At 39.1% G+C, this 19,776-nt stretch overlaps 1 protein-coding gene across 9 annotated transcripts in view; it reads left to right on the forward strand.

Moving 5' to 3' along the window:
- The first annotated feature begins 10,046 nt into the window (after nucleotides 1-10,046).
- Nucleotides 10,047-19,776, forward strand: part of SUPT20H (SPT20 homolog, SAGA complex component) — a 30,238-nt gene continuing 20,508 nt past the window's right edge. For 6 of the 9 annotated variants that reach the window (XM_080343485.1, XM_080343486.1, XM_080343491.1 and 3 more), the window contains exons 1-9: nucleotides 10,047-10,252; nucleotides 11,219-11,254; nucleotides 12,379-12,437; nucleotides 12,521-12,587; nucleotides 17,037-17,166; nucleotides 17,819-17,922; nucleotides 18,441-18,557; nucleotides 18,690-18,743; nucleotides 19,636-19,775. In XM_080343485.1, coding sequence (XP_080199611.1) covers nucleotides 10,250-10,252; nucleotides 11,219-11,254; nucleotides 12,379-12,437; nucleotides 12,521-12,587; nucleotides 17,037-17,166; nucleotides 17,819-17,922; nucleotides 18,441-18,557; nucleotides 18,690-18,743; nucleotides 19,636-19,775 — 710 coding nt within the window. In that variant the 5' untranslated portion in view covers nucleotides 10,047-10,249. The remainder of the gene's footprint in view (nucleotides 10,253-11,218; nucleotides 11,255-12,378; nucleotides 12,438-12,520; nucleotides 12,588-17,036; nucleotides 17,167-17,818; nucleotides 17,923-18,440; nucleotides 18,558-18,689; nucleotides 18,744-19,635; nucleotide 19,776) is intronic. The other 3 variants (XM_080343487.1, XM_080343492.1, XM_080343493.1) reach the window with 1 other exon arrangement.

The raw sequence follows: 19,776 nt of genomic DNA on the forward strand, positions 1-19,776 counted from the left end.
GACACAACGGGTTATTTAATATTAACTGAATAATATATACAACATTTTTTTAATTTCTAAAATTTAGAAGCCAAATTTTCACTTCTGGCAACATACTAAGAGAGACTTCTTTCTATCTGATTTTTAACCACCTACCTTAGCAGTACAGCCCTGACCTCTAGTGGGTTGAGTGAAACAGTCACTGCAGGCAGGATAACATGGTAATTTGGTTCCATAAATAGTTTAATTCAAAGCTGGAAAATGTAGAGGTTCTAGCAAAGCCATACAATAAGGCAAGGACTAGTTATTTTATTAAAGAAATGAAAATCAATTACAGGCCAACAGCAGTAGTGTGTTTGCCTTATGTCAACATCCATCTGACTGATGTGGTGTTTATGACACTCAGCAGATGAATGCTCATCCCTATTGGGAGCTCTGTATTGAATAAATTCCATTATTAGTCTCTTAGCTATCTGCATAGTTTGGTCAACTTATCTTTTTTCTTTTTTGTTAACTTACCATTTGCCCAAAAGATATCTATCATTGGATTCAGAAAAAAAAAGGTCAGGTTAGGGATAAGTACATTGCCATTTTTTTTATAATCTAAGCATATCTGATTGCTGTGAAGACTTATGAACCCCTATCACATTCAGCGAAAACTTAACAGTTCCATGATACACTCCAGACATCAAAGATTAAGGATCTTAGGTTTCCTGTTATTTTTGTCCTATGGTGAAAATTAAATCCAGAGCTCTGAAAAGACTGCTGCAATGATTTTCCAGTTAAATATGGGAGGCTTCTATATGAAGAATGCAGAAAACATGCAAGACATGACATTAAATTCAGCTGTCTTCATCCAGAAGGACAAAGAAAGACACGAAGTCATGGAAATGAGGGCTGTCTCTTTCAAATTCCTGACATACGATAAATGATGTAAGGACAGTCTTAACCCGATAGCCATACTCTACTATGCTCCTCTCTATATATCCTACAGTTTCTAGCACAGAAGTGCTGATGAAAGCACTCATACAGTTCATTCTCTTAGTCACATTATGTACCTACATTGTTGTAAATAATGTTGTTCTGATTTACTGTGAAATAAGCAAAAGGGAATTAGACCAAGCTAGACAGGCAGACCATAACAAGGGCATCATTATTGGAATAAAAATAATTTAAAAATAAACCAAATATACCTCTTGCAAAGAGTCACAAATGTGCTGCACATTAACATCACCTGTATGTATTCAAAATACAAATAAGAAGAAATGTTTTCCAGACTCTGAGAACTGCAAGAGAAGTCCAACAAATCTGTTGCTTATGAAGTCTGGAAAATTCAGCCAAAGTAGCTCATCCAAAAATTAATTATGTAGAAATGGCACATTTATTTGCTTATTTATTACAGAAGCCGCTCAATAAAAGATGCATTTTTTAATCTTGAAGGAGAAGAAAACAGCTTTTTTCTATCATTATTATAGATCAGTTAACTCAACATTCACATTAACTTTGTTCACAATAGAAGTATGTACATGTATTTTGCCAAACAAAGAATAATTTGACAAAAATTTATAGGGATTTCTGAGGCTGTCCTAAATTTTGTTATGTTGAGATTCTTGTATTTAGACATCATTTTATTTTTCCAGTATGGTTTGCCATGGCAACTTCACTGTTTAGCAAAGCCAAGTTGACTACTATGTTCTGTTGTGTTGTACCAACTGGTACTGCAGTGATTCTTTCCCCTGAAACACTGAACGTGTTAGAGATGGTTTAAAGTAATCCTCCCTTTATATGCTAGCATGCTGCAGTCCATTACATAAGATAGGCATCATAGATTCACACTTAAATTTTCAGCTGTACCTATATTGCCTTAAGTTGTCCTCGGAGTGCCCTCAGTGTCAAACTCCTCTGACCACTGGTTCCCTGGCTTTTGGAAATAGAATGACAGCTATGCCAACACCAAACACAAGCAAAGGATTAACCTAGCATCATGCCAGAATCCTGCAATGATATCAATTATTAAAAGCATGCTTTAGCCTTCTCATAAATGTTTCTATGTAAGCACAGGGCAGGAAAAGACCAGCCAGAGTGGTCTTTTTACATAGAATATAACTTGGACAGCACAGCCTCCTCTGGCCATAGCTAACCATAACTGCCTGCCTCCAGATCATCAGGGAGCTGATCTACTCTGACCATTCTCCACCTCCCCAGTCCTCACTTCCTTCTCCCTCCCTTTCTCAAAGAAACAGAAAAACCAAAAATCACTCCTAGCGATCTCAGCCTCTGGCTTACACTCTGTGGCTCACAACATTTCCAAATTACCATTGGTCTGCTGTTAAATCTTCTTGCTTTATTTGCTATCCTGAGGAGGATGTTAGCTCCTCAATTCAGTCTCCGATCTCCATATTTCTGTGTACAGAAATCCCAGTAAGTCTCACTCCATTTCATCTCATATTGACCAGTTCGTGCTGTGCCTAGTAGCAGCTGTCATGTTGAAGCAAGGTGGAAGCAATGAAGAAGGGATAGCCAGGCTGCCCATCCTGCTCCTCCTTTGTGTCTGTGAGATGCTGGTAGGAGTAAGACAGTCTTTTATGTAGTCTTTTATGTGTCCCGCCTAGACACATTCCTATGCAATCTGCTCTAGGTATACCTGCCTTAGCAAGTGGGTTGGACTAGATGATGTCTAGAGGTCCCTTCTAACCTTAACCATTCTGTGATTCCGTGACTGGGAAGTGTTAGAGGTGCAAATAAGTTCACAGAAGAGCAAGATGGAGATGTTGAAAAAACTGAACTGGACTGTGGAACAGACATTGTCTCTGGGTGTCCCATAGATCCATGACGTGAATGCCCTGTTCATCCCCCTAAGGCTACATAATGTCCTACAAAGTGGACAAGGTTGTCCAGCTCTAGGTAACCTCACTGCAACTGCAAGAAGAAGAGAAAATTCAAAATAATACTGTGATTGGCACTGAGTAGCTTTGACTGTTATATTTTTCTGATAGAAATCATAAATAATTTGCAATGATAAATCAATTTCTTTAGCTATTAAACCAGAAACCCAACAAAGAGGAGGATAATTCAGAACATTCTGAAATTCAAGGCTGTTTATAAGGTGTCTCTGGATCAATATGCCAAAACTGAAGCAGGAGAGCTCTTGCAGAAAGACTCAGTTTGAGATGGAGATGCCTAATTTTAGTTGTCTACAAGTGTTAATGCTCCCATAGTCAGAGGAGATTATCAGCACAGCCAGGGAGTCCAGGAGAGTGACTCAGCTGGCCGTCTACTGGTTGACTAAAGACAGCCTTGTAGTGCCATTTTAGACTCTGTTGGCTAACCTCTCCAGCTGAAGAGTACAGATCTCCCTTAAGTTCTGTGTCATATTTGTCAGTCCTGAAAAAGTGTCTAAGATACCCCAGGGGAATCACAAAAGGAAATAGACACTTATCTTCAAGCAACCAAAACTACTTATCCAAAATACCTACTTTTGAGTAAGGTGAATTGATTGTCTTTGGTATGTTAGGCAGGAGAGAAAGTTATGAGGTTTGGTTATGCTGGAGTGCTCCAGGACATGGGACAGTATGGTGTGACTCACTGCCATTCTGACCACTGATGAATATGAACTATATACCTATGAGTGTGCTATACCTTAGTGCACTATTCCTTCCTTCCCATTTCTCTTGACCAAACGAGATACTCATATTGCCTCATGGCAAATGCTACAGGTTAGATTGCACGGGCACTAGGGAATCTGTCTCCAAAGGTGCCAAGGTGAGCTAACATGACTCACGTAGATTTAGCTTTTAAGATGTAGGCAATCACAGCACCAACTGATGGACTCAAAGAAGTAATGTCATGTATGAATTTGTTTGATGAGCAATCTTATATCTGGGAAAAGAATGAGAAGAAAACATAATTTCCAGCTTCTTATAGGTTTGTTAGAACTTGTAGAATTTAAAGATAATGTCTTACTATAAAATAGTTGAAGGTGCAGGAGGCATGGGTTTGTTTATTTTTATTTTATTTACAACACCTGCTCAGGGTGAGGGGGCATCAGCAGGGGGTGTCAGCAGGTTTCCCCAAATACTTCCAAACTCCATATTGAATACAACAAACACCCGTGCTATTAGCTCATTTACTTTATGTGTCTTAATTATGCACTGAATCCTACTCCAAGTCATTTCAAAACATTTACTCCACAGTATTTCATGTTTTCTTGACTCCTGTTGCCTGAGAATAAATGAAGGGGTTTCTCTGTACCCTTCTGTGTGAGCATTTATGATGGAAAAACAAATGTTCAGACAACAAACTGAGTATAAATTGAATAAGAATGCTGTTCATCTCTATTAACAAACTGTAAAATTCTATTTAAAGTCAGATTAGAAATATGTGCCTACAAAAGAATGCGTGGTTGTACTGGACAAGTTGTATCTGATCTTAAAAAGAAAAAGAAGCTTTGTGTCTTCAGCCTGTCTGCAAATCATCTAAGTCCTAAATATGGATGTACATACCCAGGGTAGGAAACGTTAGTCACAGGGATTTATGAGTACCCACACAGAAAGAAAATGACATAACTGAGTTAAAATTCAGGAGTTCATGGCTCTTTGCCCTAAGTTTCATTCACATGCCCACAGCCTGTCTGACTTGAACAAACAATTTCCTACTCATAGCATGTTGTCATTTCTTTTTTCATCTGTACTCAAATGAGAGGGACCATACTTGAGTCACTGCCTCAGCCTGAGCATAGAAATCCGACTCAGATTCATATGTGTCATTGGCTATATTAACTAAGCCTTCAGATAGGAGATCTTAGGAAATGTGTAGTTGTTCTACAGATACTTGTGTTGCCATTTCTCTGCAGTGAATCCCTGTGGGACTTCATGGCATTTGGCACAGAGCTGCTCTCAAAGGCAGCACCACACAAGCCAAAGAAAGGCCTGTGCAGATGGGCACTGGGCAGGGACAGAATGTGCAGTCAACAAATGGTTGGCATCATGGTCACCAAGCTAGACTGTGGCAACAAGAATATGTTAGTGTGTGGGTCCCTCAAGGAGGATGAAGATATTGCTGAGCAGAAAGAGGCTGCCTGGTTATCCCAAGTAAAATATAACAGAGTTCAAAAACACAGGAACATTGCATATATTGCCACTCTGGTGGCAAGCCAGTGCTCCACACGATGGTCTGGGCATCCGATTAAGCTGAGATTAAATGATATTTTATGCCTGTATTTCACCATGTGCAACTCTTACTAACCATATTAAAATATTGAAAGTTACAGACATAAGCAGAAATTTTTTAAAATATAAGTGATCCTTTTGAAACAAAGCCTAGCTAACAATTCAGCACTCTCACATTCCCAGCATTCTTCAGGTTGCAGAAAAAAGTGATTGAAAATGGCTTTCATAATGACAATTATGTTCTGATAATTGTTATAGTTACTGGGTAATGTAAAGCAGATGGCATACAGTACAGAACTACAGAAAAAATCAGGTTGAAAGGTAGTCCAACTGCCTGCTCAGAGGTGGGGTAGCTTCAAAGTTGGATCAAATGCAGCTGCAGAACTGCTGCACAACGCATCTATCAGGTGCCTGGATGAGACCAGGAAGAGCTGCCACCTGCTTCTGGACCACTGTGAGATCCTGGTTATCTCTTCTCTGGTGTTCAGGAACAATGTGGGCTCCTGACAAAACATTTTTACATGCAGAAATTAGGTGCCCATCTTGTTTATCCGCACATCTAAAGAATGCTGATCACATCAGAGGTATTTATTGTCTGCGCTGAGAACATCTGAGAGACTCCAGGCATCATCAGCAATTATGACTTCAAAATTTTGGCTCTGCTTTGAGCGTGAGACACAGAAAGGCTAAGAAGAATTTGGTATTGAAACAAAATCAGTGTCACCACCAATAAAACATAACACCTGGGTGGTCCTACAGGAAACTCTCCAGCATTACTCTGTGTCCAGAGCTCCCTAGAGCTCCTTTTGTCTAAATTTCACTGGGTTTTCAAGTCACCTCTCATTAGGACACGTCGGCATTGCAAGGTTAGCAAAGGCACTGAAGGGCAGTGCTAGGTGTGGTGTTTCACATCAGACTGGCTGCTGAATCATGGAGCAGCACACTTGCCCATTGCTATAAACAGTGACTCAGCCAGAAGTGCTGGAAAGGCCTGGGAACAACAGGCACATCAAGGACACAGGAACAACACATCAAGGAACTGCTGTGCCCAGAGACAGCATGTGCAATGTACAGTGTAGACATGCCTGGGAGAGCTCAGAAATACTTACAGACTCAGAGTATGGACACTAGCGTCCCAACCAGGAGCCCTCCTGCCAGGGTGCCCACAGGAGTGACTTGTCACAGCACTGTGGGCATCTTGTGTGAACCCAGCAGTAGTTTTCAGACACATCCTTTGGTGCTCCTGTCCATGCTGAGGGACAATGGATTTAAAATATTTTTCCTAATTCTTGTTCTTTTAGGAATACAAATGCTACATTAAACTGTTTTCCTAGCATGATGATGTTTCAATCCTTTATGAGAAAGATATTTTACCAAGTAATACAAATGTTTGTTAATGTGTAATGACATATTATTAAACTTTGCTTGCAGACAGATGTGATCATTGTTAGACAAATATCTGCCAAACACATTACAGGCATTATTTAACCTCTCTGGAGGGAGAGGTGACAGTAAATTTCTTCTCAAGCTGCCTCGAATCCCTTTGTTGTTTACTCTGTAATTCAAAGAAATTTTCAATATGTACATGACCCTATGTATACCCAATCTGTTATGCAGTTCTGCTTTATTTTGTCTTATTTTACAGAAAATTGAGCATTCCAGAAAAACAAATAAACCCCCCAAAACAGGCAGCCATTTTTGATACACCAGACTTTTAGTGCAATTTTAAAAACAGCTTTTTTCACTTCAAACTGAAGGTTGTTTGCATATTGATCTGATGAACCACCTAGCAGCTCTAGCAAGTTACCCAGAAGCAGCCGCTAAAACACGCACAACAATCTGTTACAGAGAAAAGAGGCTTAAATGTTCCCATAATGATTCTTTAGAATAATTCCAGTATACCTCAAATGGGAATTACTTAAACAAAGAGCATTATGATTGAGCAAAAATTACATTCCGGTACTGAGCTTACACTAAGCAAAGCTTCCTCAGCCATGTGTCCACCATACATTTCCTAAGTAATCCTTCTTGGACCTCAAATTGTCCTTGCACCACCAAGCATCCAACCTTCCCTCTCTGCCCTCACAGAATCACAGAATGTTTGGGATTGGAAGAGACCTTGAAAGACCATCTAGTCCAATCCCCTGCTGAAGCAGGAACACCCAGATGAGGTTACACAGGAATGTGTCCAGGCAGGTTTTGAATGTCTCCAGAAAGGAGACTCCACAACCTCCCTGGGCAGCCTGTTCCAGTGTCTGTCACCCTCACTGAGAAGAAATGTCTTCTTAAATTTAAATGGAACCTCCTGTGTTCCAGTTTGTACTCACTGCCCCTTGTCTTATCATTGGTTGTCATCAAAAAGAGCCTGACTCCATCCGTGTGACACTCACCCTTTACATATTTATAAACATTAATGAGGTCACCCCTCAGTCTCCTCTTCTCTAAGCTCAAGAGACCCAGCTCCCTCAGCCTTTCCTCATAAGGGAGATGCTCCACTCCCTTCACCATCTTTGTGGCTCAGTCAAAGCAGTTTCCACAATGCGCTGCTGCCTGGGAGTCACGCATCAAAAATCTACAAATATCCTTACGGCCCCCTGAGACACGAGGACGCCTATTCAGATCATCCCACCGGCATTTAACCCTTGGCCTGCAGAGGTACCCAGGTACTTTAATACCACTGAACCCCACAGACACCTCGCCCTGGCTCCCGCCCCCCCGCCCGCTGCCGCCGCCCCGCCTGCCCCGCCTCCCAGCGCCCAACTGCTGCTCCCGGCGCCGGCGGGGCCCGCCGGCCGCCCGCGAAGGGGCGGGGCATAGGAGCCCGCCCTCCCGTCTCTATGGCGACGCCGCCAGGCGCTTCCCGCCCTCCACCTAACCCACCTCGTCGCCATGGCGACTGCCCCGCCTCTTCCGGGAGCGACTCGGAAGCGGCGGGACGGAAGCGGCCGGGGGCGCCGCGGTGGGCTGAGGCGGGGGCGGATGAGCGGGCGGCGGGGGCCACTGCGCGGGGGGCAGAGCCCTGCGGGAGGCCGGCAGGTAACGGCGCTTCGGCGGCACGGGTCTCTCCCGCCCGCGCCGGGGAGGGGGCGGTTGGTCGGGTGGCAGCGGGTCCGAGCGGACCGGGGCGGGCCGCGGGAGCCGGGGGCCTGGCCTGCGCCTTGCGGCGCGGCCTTGCGGTTTGGCTCGGTCCTTTACGGCAGACCGCTGCGGTCGGTGGCTCCGACCGGCCGCTCTCCGCCCTCGCAGGTAGGCCGGTGTTCGCGGAGACGGCGGCAACCCCGGCGGGCGCCTGGCGGCGCTCAGTGGGGGTCGCAGCGGGCCTGGGCGGATGGGACTCCCCGTTCCCCGCAGGGCTGCACCTGCGCCTCGGTCGCAGCCGGGCCGGGGGCTGTGCGGCGTGCCGCTCCTGAGACCTGGCTTCGGCCTGAGCCGGGGGTGCGCGGAGAGGCAGTCGGAGAACAGCTGGCCCATAGGATGGCACGGAGGGACGCCCCCGGGGCCATCCCCTGCAAGCTGCTCTTTACCTACCGCCTTGCCGTCAGCGAGAAGCCAGCAGGTTCCAGCCCTGCAGGGAGCTTTAAGTCATTGTGGGGTTTCTTTCCTACTGAAATCTGGAATATTGTGTCCAGTTCTGGGCCCCTCAGTTCAAGAAGGACAGGGAACTGCTGGAGATGATGAAGGGAGTGGAGCATCTCCCTTATGAGGAAAGGCTGCGGGAGCTGGGGCTCTTGAGCTTGGAGGAGACTGAGGGGTGACCTCATTCATGTTTATAAATATGTAAACGGTGAGTGTCACAAGGATGGAGTCAGGCTCTTTTTGATGACAACCAATGATAGGACATGGGGCAGTGGGTATAAACTGGAACACAGGAGGTTCCATTTAAATTTAAGAAGAAACTTTTTCACGATGAGGGTGCCAGAGCCCTGGAACAGGCTACCCAGGGAGGTTGTGGAGTCTCCTTCTCTGGAGACATTCAAAACCCGCCTGGACACATTCCTGTGTAACCTCACCTCGGCATTCCTACTCTGGCAGGGGGATTGGACTAGATGATCTTTCGAGGTCGCTTCCAATCCCTAACATTCTGTGATTCTGTGAGAAATCGGTCCATGGTGAAGCAGCTAAGCAAGGTTTAGGCAGGTGTGAGGTAGCAAGCATATGTCATTTGAGATCTAAGAAGGTGTTTGCCAAAGCCATAGCTGATGTGGAATGTAGCTGCGACAGAAATATTTGCACAAATTAAAATTATGCCTGTTGGAATTACTTGTGAATGTTTCAAGTATAGTGAAGCACTGTAGTTTTCAAATGTGAAAGCAAAATTTATGTGAATTTTCACATCTCATCATTAGGAATGATACAAAAGACAGGATTTAAAGATTGGGGGTTTTGAGGATTTTTTTTTTTTTCTTTCACATGCAACTATCTAGCTGAAATTAAAAATAGAGTGGCATAGGGATGTAGTATCTGAGGGCAAGAACATCTAAAGAACGTGCTAGTGCTGTGCAAGTTTTATTCACTTTCTGTTTGACAGCCTACTATGAGTCAGAATTAAACTAACATCTCAAAATAGAAGGCACTGCTAGTGACATTGTTGTCTGTTGAATAATACCTTAATAAGAGCAAAACAAAAAGCCCCTAATAGGGTATGCTAAACGTTCTGGCTGCTTGTCATTAAATGTTCTAGCTTTCTGTGCATCTGTGGATGTGATGTTTAGGGTGTCCAGGTAGACTGCTGCAGTAGAGAAGAGTACTTGGCTGAATATTTTCAATGATATGCGTATCGTTACTTTAATATTTAATATACTTAATATAAAATTGTTGTGCAAAGTAGTAGTAGTCATTAGAAAAGTAACTTCTGCACTTACACTGAATGGAATGTTTTTGTTTATACTTCTGGAGGAAAGGATACCATGCAAGTTAAATTTAAGTATAATTAGCCACTGAAAATGTTATATTTAAATATAATGCTTATTTAGTTTCCTAATTATATTTTTGTCTTTTTTTTTTCAGTACCCCGAGTGTGACCATAAAATATGATTCTTTGCCCACTGCACTAAACTTCTTAAGTACTTGTTTAGCCATTTGGTCACCTGGCTTCAGCTACAATGGTAAGTTATGATTCAGGTAATATATTTTCAGATCTTTTTCCTCTAGTCTGCTACCTGTCTGGCTGATGAAGAGAATGCCCTTAATGTTTCTCATTTGCTTAAAAAAATTATTTTGCTTGTCTCTTCTGAGTTCTGATATTTGTTTTTTTCAGGGGTGTCTTCTTTCTTAGCTTGTAAATACTTCTAAACAGTCACTGCGCAGTGCATCGTAGGAATTATCATATAAACCTAGTGGTGTGTTTTCAGTCACGACCAGTGTTAGACAATTGAGTACAAAGTATAAATCCTGCCTCCACATAGTATTCTTCTATTTACAGGTGACAATATTGCTGTGGATTTTTACCTGTTGTCAAGCAGAGAGTGAATTGAGTGTCTAAAATCGTGCAGTTATCTACTAGACCTCTATAGAAAGCATGAGTATTTGATATGTTCATATATCTAAAATTTTAAGGTTCTGCAGTGACAGGTTCTAATGAGTAGTAGCACATCAAGTGCATAGCACTAATATAATAAATATAATATAAAGGAAGGAGTATCTCTTAGAAGTGTTTTTAATCTTTACTGGAGAATGAACGATTCTCCAAAACACTCTGTTTTTTGAGTAGTGAAGTCTAGATTTTCCACTTGCTATCTCTAATTGTTTTGGTTAATATTTATTATTATTGTTACTTCTATTAGGTGTGATTTCTATTCCTACTTTTAATTTTTATTGCCTTTCATTGTTCTAACACTTTGTTATTCAGTCAAAATCTTGCAAGTGTAGGCATTTAGTAGTGGAATTAATTACTGTTGATGCAGTTATGTGAGATTTCAGTCGCTAAGTTTAGTATATGCCAGAGAATGTTTGAGCCCATCTTCTAACTATAAATTCATATCAGTAGTAATAGAGTTGTAGTGGTTTTTATGTTTGAAGATGTTTAAACACTTCATGTACTTTTTGAAAAAAAACCTTTGTCATTCTTGCAGCAACAAGCTTTAGAACTGGCATTGGATCGTGCAGAGGTAAGGAGTAGCTACATTTCTTGTTTGCACTTAATATTTTGATCTCAGTTAAAAAATAACTGTTATATTTTTATATTCCGAAAAACTGTGGTGGAATATGTTATATAAATATATATGCACATCAATAATCACCTATATGTTGAACACTCGTTTTGCAAAATTCTCACTAAAATTCCTATGCTGAATATTTGTCTCTTACCTGTGTTGTACTGAGAACATCATCAGGTGCAATGATGATAGAATATGCAGGACTTCAGTTTTCCCCTTTCAAACAAGCAAAACCGTGTGCTGTGAAATAAGCAGAAATGTACAGTGGGAATCCACAGACACCTGTCAGAAATATTTGGAAAAATCCTTTTTGTGTTTTTAAGGGTAGCCGAGTTAGAACGAAGAAGCAATTGCCTTAACACACGTTCTTTCATGCTGACATCTGGTACAATGGTGACCTTGAATCCTGTTATGGGAAATACATGTTTCTGTGAGGGAACCTCTCTGCATTGAAATTCTGAACTAAGCTGTTAATCAAAATACTGCAGACAAAAAAACAGAGATTTGGAAAAAATCTTGTTAGAGTATAAGCTATATTTAACATTGGATTATATTTTTATTCTTATTTTTTAATTCAAATATTTAATGTACATGAATTGTATTTATAATACAGAGCACTATAGAGAAAACTAGTGTAAATGCAGGAAACAAAGGAAAAACTAAACCTCCCAAAGTTGGTTATGTTGAGTACCTGATTTGTAAATATTGTCAGTATGCATGAACTTGATTGTATCTTCGCATGTTAACTTTCTTATGTTACTGTCTTAACTGCTACAATACTGTTATTTACTACTGTAATAACAAAACATGAATGTAAAATCAAGACATGGTGTGCAACTCATGCCATAGCCATGAAATACTGTGTTTAACGGCTAAATTGAGGTGAGTTCTTGCTGATGACTGTAACATACACCAGATCATGTTTAGTACTTTTTGAAACAGACGTGTACCATAACCATTATTTACTTTCCATGTCTATAGAACACTGTCTGATACTGATACAAGGTTGCACAGTATCTAGAATTAAATTTATTTGTAATATATATGTTATTTTTTTGTCTACTTTTCTCTTCTAGTATATCATTGAAAGTGCCCGTCAGAGACCTCCCAAAAGAAAATATTTATCCAGTGGAAGGTAGCAAGATTTTCAGTACTTAGCATTTAAATAGCATTTATTTGATTTAGTTTTGGTTACATTTTAAACTTCTTTAATTTCAGAAAATCTGTATTTCAAAAACTCTATGATTTATATATAGAAGAATGTGAAAAAGAGCCTGAGATAAAGGTAAGTGGAAATTGCTGCAGAGCTTTTCATTATTTTCTGAACTTGCCTGTTGAGACAACATTTAGTTCCTTTGTTAAAAAAGAAGAGTAAGTTCTGGTTACTGTAGTAGTTCCCTAAAGCTAACACTATGGGATAAATGATTATTATGACTTCTGTGAATTAAACTGTATAATTTAACAGCATAATTTTAGTTCAGTTTGAAAACAAAACAAAACACACACACCTGATAATCCTAAATCTGTTTTTAAAGTTTTAAGGGAGAATGCTGGCAGAGGATTGTAAAGATTATGCTCTTTAGATGCTTTTCTATACATGAAAAGAGAGAATTTCAAAAGAATGGTCTAGAATGCAGAGTTTATTAGATAACAGTACTATTGAAATAACTGAGGGATATAATATGAATAGTAAGACCTAGACTGACTTGAGTGACCTGTTCATTCTGAGTTAATCCTGTGTCACTGCAGTCAGTTGTGGTCAAGTTCAGGACCAGCGTCAATGCCACGTGCGTTGTTGTCAGCATGGCATGACTGCCATGGAAGAAAGGTGGAAAATTTTTTTAGGAACTATGTCTTCTTGTAAATTCAGATTTGTTTCCTGGATAACTGATGAACTGCTAAGGTATTCTGTGACATTTTTTCATAATATTATCAAAGCAGCTCAAACAGGCTTCCTTAGCAACAATAAATCTAAGGTGTAAAAGGCACAAGCTACTTTGCTAAATTGTGAGTATCAAATTTAATGTGAAGGACAAGTGTGGAATCTGCTTTATTGCTGCTTACCAAGGTAGGAAAACCCTATGAGAAGACAAATGGTAATGAGACAGTAGTTACTGAACACCTGTAATTCTTTTTGGTGATTCTGATGTACTTGGTTTTATTTAGCATATGATGCTGATTTAAGTCAGAAACGTAAGTTGTTAGGCAAATTATAGACTTGGAAAGATTAAAACTTCAATGGTGAATGAGTAACAAGATATTTCAGCAGCAGGCAGAAGATCAGGCTTGTTATACTTGAATCTGGAAAAAAATAAGTAGCATTTCAATCCAACAATTGTTGCTGAACTAGAAGGCACTCAGCAAAATTACCTAAATATAATAAAATTAAGGTAGTAAAGAAGGTTTACAACATCACAGAAGATGAAGTGGATTACTGCTGATCTAGATTTGAATGAAAATTTAAGTTTTTCTTTATTGAAGAATTGGAAGCTTATTATGATAGAAAAAATTCTGTTTAGAGTCCTTATTCACTAAACTAAGATATGGGTAGTTAATAGATGTCTTGGTGTTATGGTACCAATTATAGTTACCGAAAATGAGAAGCTCAGTGACCAAGGTGCAAAGGTTGGAAGATAATGCCATTGTGAAACTTCATCCATGGGCATAGAACTGCTTATTCATCTCTTAATTTGCATAATAAAACTGAAAAGGAAATAATATTCTGCCTAAAGTTTGGCCAATGACTTGGATGTAGCTAAAAGGTTTTAATACACACAACTGTCAACTTTCTGTTCCAGTATTGTACCATTTTGATGGTGCAAGTTGTAATTATATTGTCCATTCAGAAGCAATTTTTAATTTGACACTGAACATTATTTTTCAGTCTTAACTTCCTCCCTTTATCTTAGCTCTTGTGATACTGCATCTATCCCATGTTCCTATTTTCTACCCTGAAGTTTACTTGATCGCTTGTATCCTTGTTCTTGGTGTTCATAGGGAAGACCAGATTTTCCACAATAATTCACAAAGGAGTAATTAATTACTCATCCTCTATTAGCCCAGTCTACCCAGCTTCATTACTTCTTGACATCTCTTCTATTTGTGCATATGCATACTAGAGAGGGAACTATCTATGTTGAGGTGACTATCTAGAGCAATTTGTTTCATTTGTGCTCTCATGTGCAGCATTCCTGTACCTAAAAGTTGAGATAAATAAAAATAAAATCATTTTGGAAGCAGTCTTAAACATGAATGTGGAAATAGACCTGTGGGCTGGAAGGGTCTATGCTAAGCAGGTAAATCTGAGGAGCTCCACTAAAAAAAAAAAAAAAATAATAATAATAATCACACCTCAGTTGGCTGTTCTTAATTGGTGCCTTCTGACAGCTGCACATGGTAGCATCAGTGAGCAAGCATGAAAACATCTCATAGTAATGAAAGTTTCTGAACACTGTTCATGAAAGTCACTTGAGTTCCGTGTTGGACTAGTACAAAAATAGTAAAGCGTGTACCTGCTACTTTGCTGTAGAAGTGCTTCTAGTACACTGGTAGCTGTGGGGAATAAGTAATTACAATACATGAATAAACCAAATGGTGTCAGATAACAGTGAGGGGTTTTTTTGTTTTGGTAGGGTTTTTTTTGTCCTTGATTAATCTCTAATGGTGATGGATGATATATAGAGTTGGATGTATTTGGAAACTGTATAAAACATGGTCTTGCATGCATCTTTCCATTCTTGAAGATATTATAAGTAACTTGCATGGGTAAGGTGAGGAAGCAATTGACTGTAAGAGTGCTCTTTAAGGCTAACTTCGTTAGGGTGAAACAAGCAGACTTTGTTCAGAGCACAGTATTCCTGAAGTTTGATCTGCAAAAACTTAACTTAGCTGTTACCTCTAAAACAAATGTTTTCTTGCCTACACCGCAGAGGCTGCATGGCCCTTGTCTTCATGAGCTGTATTAATACCAGTTTCTAAAGACTGACACAGCCTGTTATATCCTAGTACAAGTACACTTAGTTATGAGTTGCAGTCTTCTCTCAGGATCTGATTTTTGGTTCAGCAATGTCCTTAGGCTTCAGTTTATTCCTTGTATTTTTTGTAACCATAAAATGATACTGCTTCAAATTGTTTTATGGAGTTGGGCTTTATTTTTCACTCAATATATATAGAAAGCTCCACTTAGCTTTTTCTGCTTCCTGAAAGAACAATGCTTAGCATTGTTTATGAAGTTAATTTTCAAATAGTTAACAGTTCTATTGAAGGTGAGACAAAATTGTACCTTCCAAGGTGCATCTTCTGTGCATTCGTAAAGTGATGCTGAGATTAATGAAACGTGTCCAAAGTAAAGGGAAAAACCTGAGATGGTTGTTTTAGATTTCCATTTCACAGAGATATGGTAAATAGTGAGAAGAGCTTTTTATGAAGGTGATCTGTTTATTTAATGTTTTTTTCACCAGCTTTTCAGTCATAAGGGTAAGTGCACTGTTGGAGGAGTAGGTATTAAAATTAACATTTCACTCATAGCCAAGGACGGAGGAATAACAAACATAGAATAAAATCACTACTTCAGTCTTGTTCAGCAGGAATACTCTATTTGCTCAGTGGCCGTCATCAGAAGTCACTGGAAGCAAAAGGAAGCAGCTGTGCTGTCTCTGTTCTTCCCAGCCATCAGGCAGCCGCTCCCGTGCATGTTCAAGAGGGAGGAGTCCCACTTTTCTGTGGGTGAAGTTGTAGAGGTTTGGGAGTTTTAGCTGATGTAATGGAGCAGAAAAACTGGCCTGGTTGCTTGGTACCTGAACTCTTGCAATATATTGGAGTGAATGCTTAAGAAATGTCATATACCTCAGGCTGTTCCTTGGTCTTAATATCAGCTCTGAGCTACTATTTCTTCATAACCAGCTCAAGGAGAAAAATGTATTTTGTAGTAATAAAAAATGTTCATGCTTAGGGAAATGTAGCCTTACCTGCTTATTGAAATGTTTGTACTTAAAATTCTAATTTCCTGCAATGTCTTAGGGAGACTTTCTATTTTAAAATATGCTTAGAATATGTCATAAGTTCAGATTATATTAATGCAGTGTCAAAAATATTCTTAGGCCTGTGTTATTGTCCTCTTCTCTTTCCTTTACCTATTTTCCCCCTTCAACCTCCTAACGCCCAAAAATGAAACAAGAAAAAAAACAAAAACAACAAAAAAAAACCCAACAACCAATGAAACAAAAAGCCCCACCAAAACAGAAAACAAAACCAAAAACAATTTCAGGAAATACATACAGGGCAATGCAATTAAGAAAACTTCAAGGTGCTGTAATTCAATATTTTAATCATGGAAAGAAACATCTGCTTCTGTTAGGAATATTTGAAAGTACCAAATATTTTGTTGTTGTTATCGAGCAATGTATAGTGTATAAATGATGCTTATAGAAATTATATAAATAGTGCCCTGTAGATTTACAACATTTTAGCATAGAGTCATTCTGGCTAACTGTTCTCTATGGATTTATAATTCAATTTTTTTTTCATTTAAATGTGTGGGTTTTTTTAAAATCTGTGTATATAAGTATGTATAATGCATAATGCATATACTCTGCTCCATGCAGTCCAACTAAATTTAACTGAGCTTGTTCAGCTATATACTTCAACAGTAATCTAAATTGTATTCTAGCAATTCTTTTTATTGCTACTGATTACTTGATAGTATTATGTTCATAAGCAATGTTTACTTTTAAAGCAGAAGCTGAGGCGAAATGTGAATTTACTTGAGAAGCTGGTTATGCAGGAGACGTTGTCATGTCTGGTAGTGAACCTCTACCCAGGAAACGAGGGTTATTCACTTATGCTCAGGGGAAAAAATGGTTCAGGTAATATTTTTGCTATTTATTTTTAAAAATACTCAGAATGCTCTATAAATACTTAGAATGTGTTGTTGTTTACATTAACTGTTTCACTTCTAACATAAGTCTTTGTGGGGAGAAAAAAAACAACCCTCCATCTGTGCCTGAACTGAAAATTTGCATAAAGCTGTGAGGTGCTCAGATGCTGCAGGATAAATCAGTAGATATAAGCCTTTGTGATAACCTGCTGTTCTTTTATTTCCCTTTAGATTCCCAAGTTGCTTATCTGAGTTTCTTGCTTCAGGCTCCTTCTGTCAAATTGTTTCTTTCACTGCTGCTTAAATCTAGATCTGACCAAAGACATCTGTGTTCGAGTTAAATTGCATCTTTGTGCCACTGGTGCTGTGACGTGCAATAAGAGCATACACTGTATCAGCAGGGTGCAAAAATTTAATCCCACTGAGCTATAAAGGCATGTTGCCTTTTGGCACAATAATAGCAAAATCAAGCTCTGGGAACAAAAGGATGTACAAAATTAGTACTGTGCAAAAACATTGCATGTTTGGATAGGTTTCTGCCAGCCCTGCTTTTTCCTGTGGCAAGCTTGTTTTAGATTTCACATTGTTAAAGTTTGAAGTTGGAAAGCAAAAGAAATGCAACATGTTTTGTTTAAACTCAGATTCTGAGACCATTCGACTGCCTTATGAGGAAGGAGAGCTGCTTGAATATTTGGATGCAGAGGAGCTACCACCTATTTTGGTTGATCTTTTAGAAAAATCTCAGGTTTGGAAGTTTTGTTTTTGAAAAGAACTTAACATTTTGTATGCAGATAGACCTTGATTTTTTTTTTTTAATGCTTCACATAGGTGATTCCAACCAAAAGATGTAAAACATTTGTGCATGTGGAACTGTAATATTTAATGGCACAAATAAATATTTTATTGATATATAGGAAAAAAAATACTGGGGAGAAATGGATGGATGGATGGAAGAGAGATTGCTATGGTTAAGGCCGTCAAACAACTTCAAATCTGTGCTCTAGAAAAATATCCTTTGTTCTTTGTCATTATGAAATATTTGACATGGGAATTTCTTAAAACTACATTGCTGGCATATGGGAACACTGCATTTGAAGCTTGTATTTTACATATGTCTAGGTATGTAGTAAAGAGTTTGTCAAAATTAGTGATCAGTTTTATTATATGATGTATAACAAACTTCTTTTTGGAGGCAGGGACTGAGTCAGATGGGTTTATTTGTTTATTTACAAGTTGAGTGATTTCTTTGTTCGTTTCAACTAGGTGAATATTTTTCATTGTGGATGTGTCATAGCAGAAATACGTGACTATAGGCAGTCTGGTAACATGAAATCTCCAACGTACCAAAGCAAGCACATTCTTTTGCGTCCTACAATGCAGGTAAGAAGTGGTTTAAGTCATCCCTCACCGTTACAGTAGTTCCTAGACTGGATATGAACTCTTATTGAATGTATGTTTAGAAATCTTATTATTTACCTTGAAAGGTAATTACCATTATGTCTTCTTCCTCAGACTTTAATTTGTGATGTGCATTCTATAACAAGTGACAACCACAAATGGACACAGGTGAGTTAGCAGTTAAATACTTTACAGTGATGTAGTAAATACACAATAAAAAACATAGAGTATTTATTTCTTTATTTGTTTAATAAAATCTAGTAAACAAAACTGATTATGTTTTTGATTAATTCAAACTGTCAGTGTTGTGCATAGTGCTGGATGGGACATGGTCCAGGGAGCTACCAGATTAACTTGTTAATAGCCTCTTCCCACAACATGTCATAAAAAAAACATAGGATTTGCTAAAGGTTTTGTAGAATGAGACGTTAATTTTTGGTAATGGAGACTAAAAGTATTGAAGTTACTCTAACTAGCTGATCTTACATCATTCAACATACATCCCCAGAACAGCAGTTGGAGTCTAATGACACAATTGCTTTTCTAGCATAATTTTGCTGTTGATACTGTGACAGTAAAGAGAATCCTAAGTAACTACAGTTGTACAGTTATAGTTAGTTAAATGCTGACCAATGTGGTGTACTCTATATGCTCATTTTTATTGCAGAGCCACAGTCATGCTCAAAACCATTTCAAATTGTAATACAGAGTCCCAGGTAGATCCATCTTTATGGCACTGATTGCCAGTCCATCAGTATAAATCACTGACAGAAAATGTATTTCATTGCCACTAGTACTGTGTTTAAAACAAAGAAAACATAGAAACAAACAAAAAAAATCATGCCCTGTACTTTTCAGAAAGATTTATTTTCCTATTGGAAACCCCACCCAAAGCTCTGTAACCCCTAATAATGGTTAGTGGTAACTTAACTGTTGACTATATCCTTTTGTTGACTATCTACACATAGTTATTTTTTTAAGATAATATGCACATATACATAGGTATATAGTGTAAAAGTCTTCATATTTTGATATTTATTAATAGCTGTGTATGTTGCAGGAGGACAAACTCCTACTTGAGAGCCAGCTTATTTTGGCGACAGCAGAGCCTTTGTGTCTTGATCCTTCAATAGCAGTGACCTGTACTACAAACAGACTCCTATACAACAAGCAGAAGATGAATACTCGCCCCATGAAACGG

The sequence above is a fragment of the Nesoenas mayeri genome (assembly GCF_963082525.1).
Source record: "Nesoenas mayeri genome assembly, chromosome: 1".
NCBI lineage: Eukaryota > Metazoa > Chordata > Aves > Columbiformes > Columbidae > Nesoenas > Nesoenas mayeri.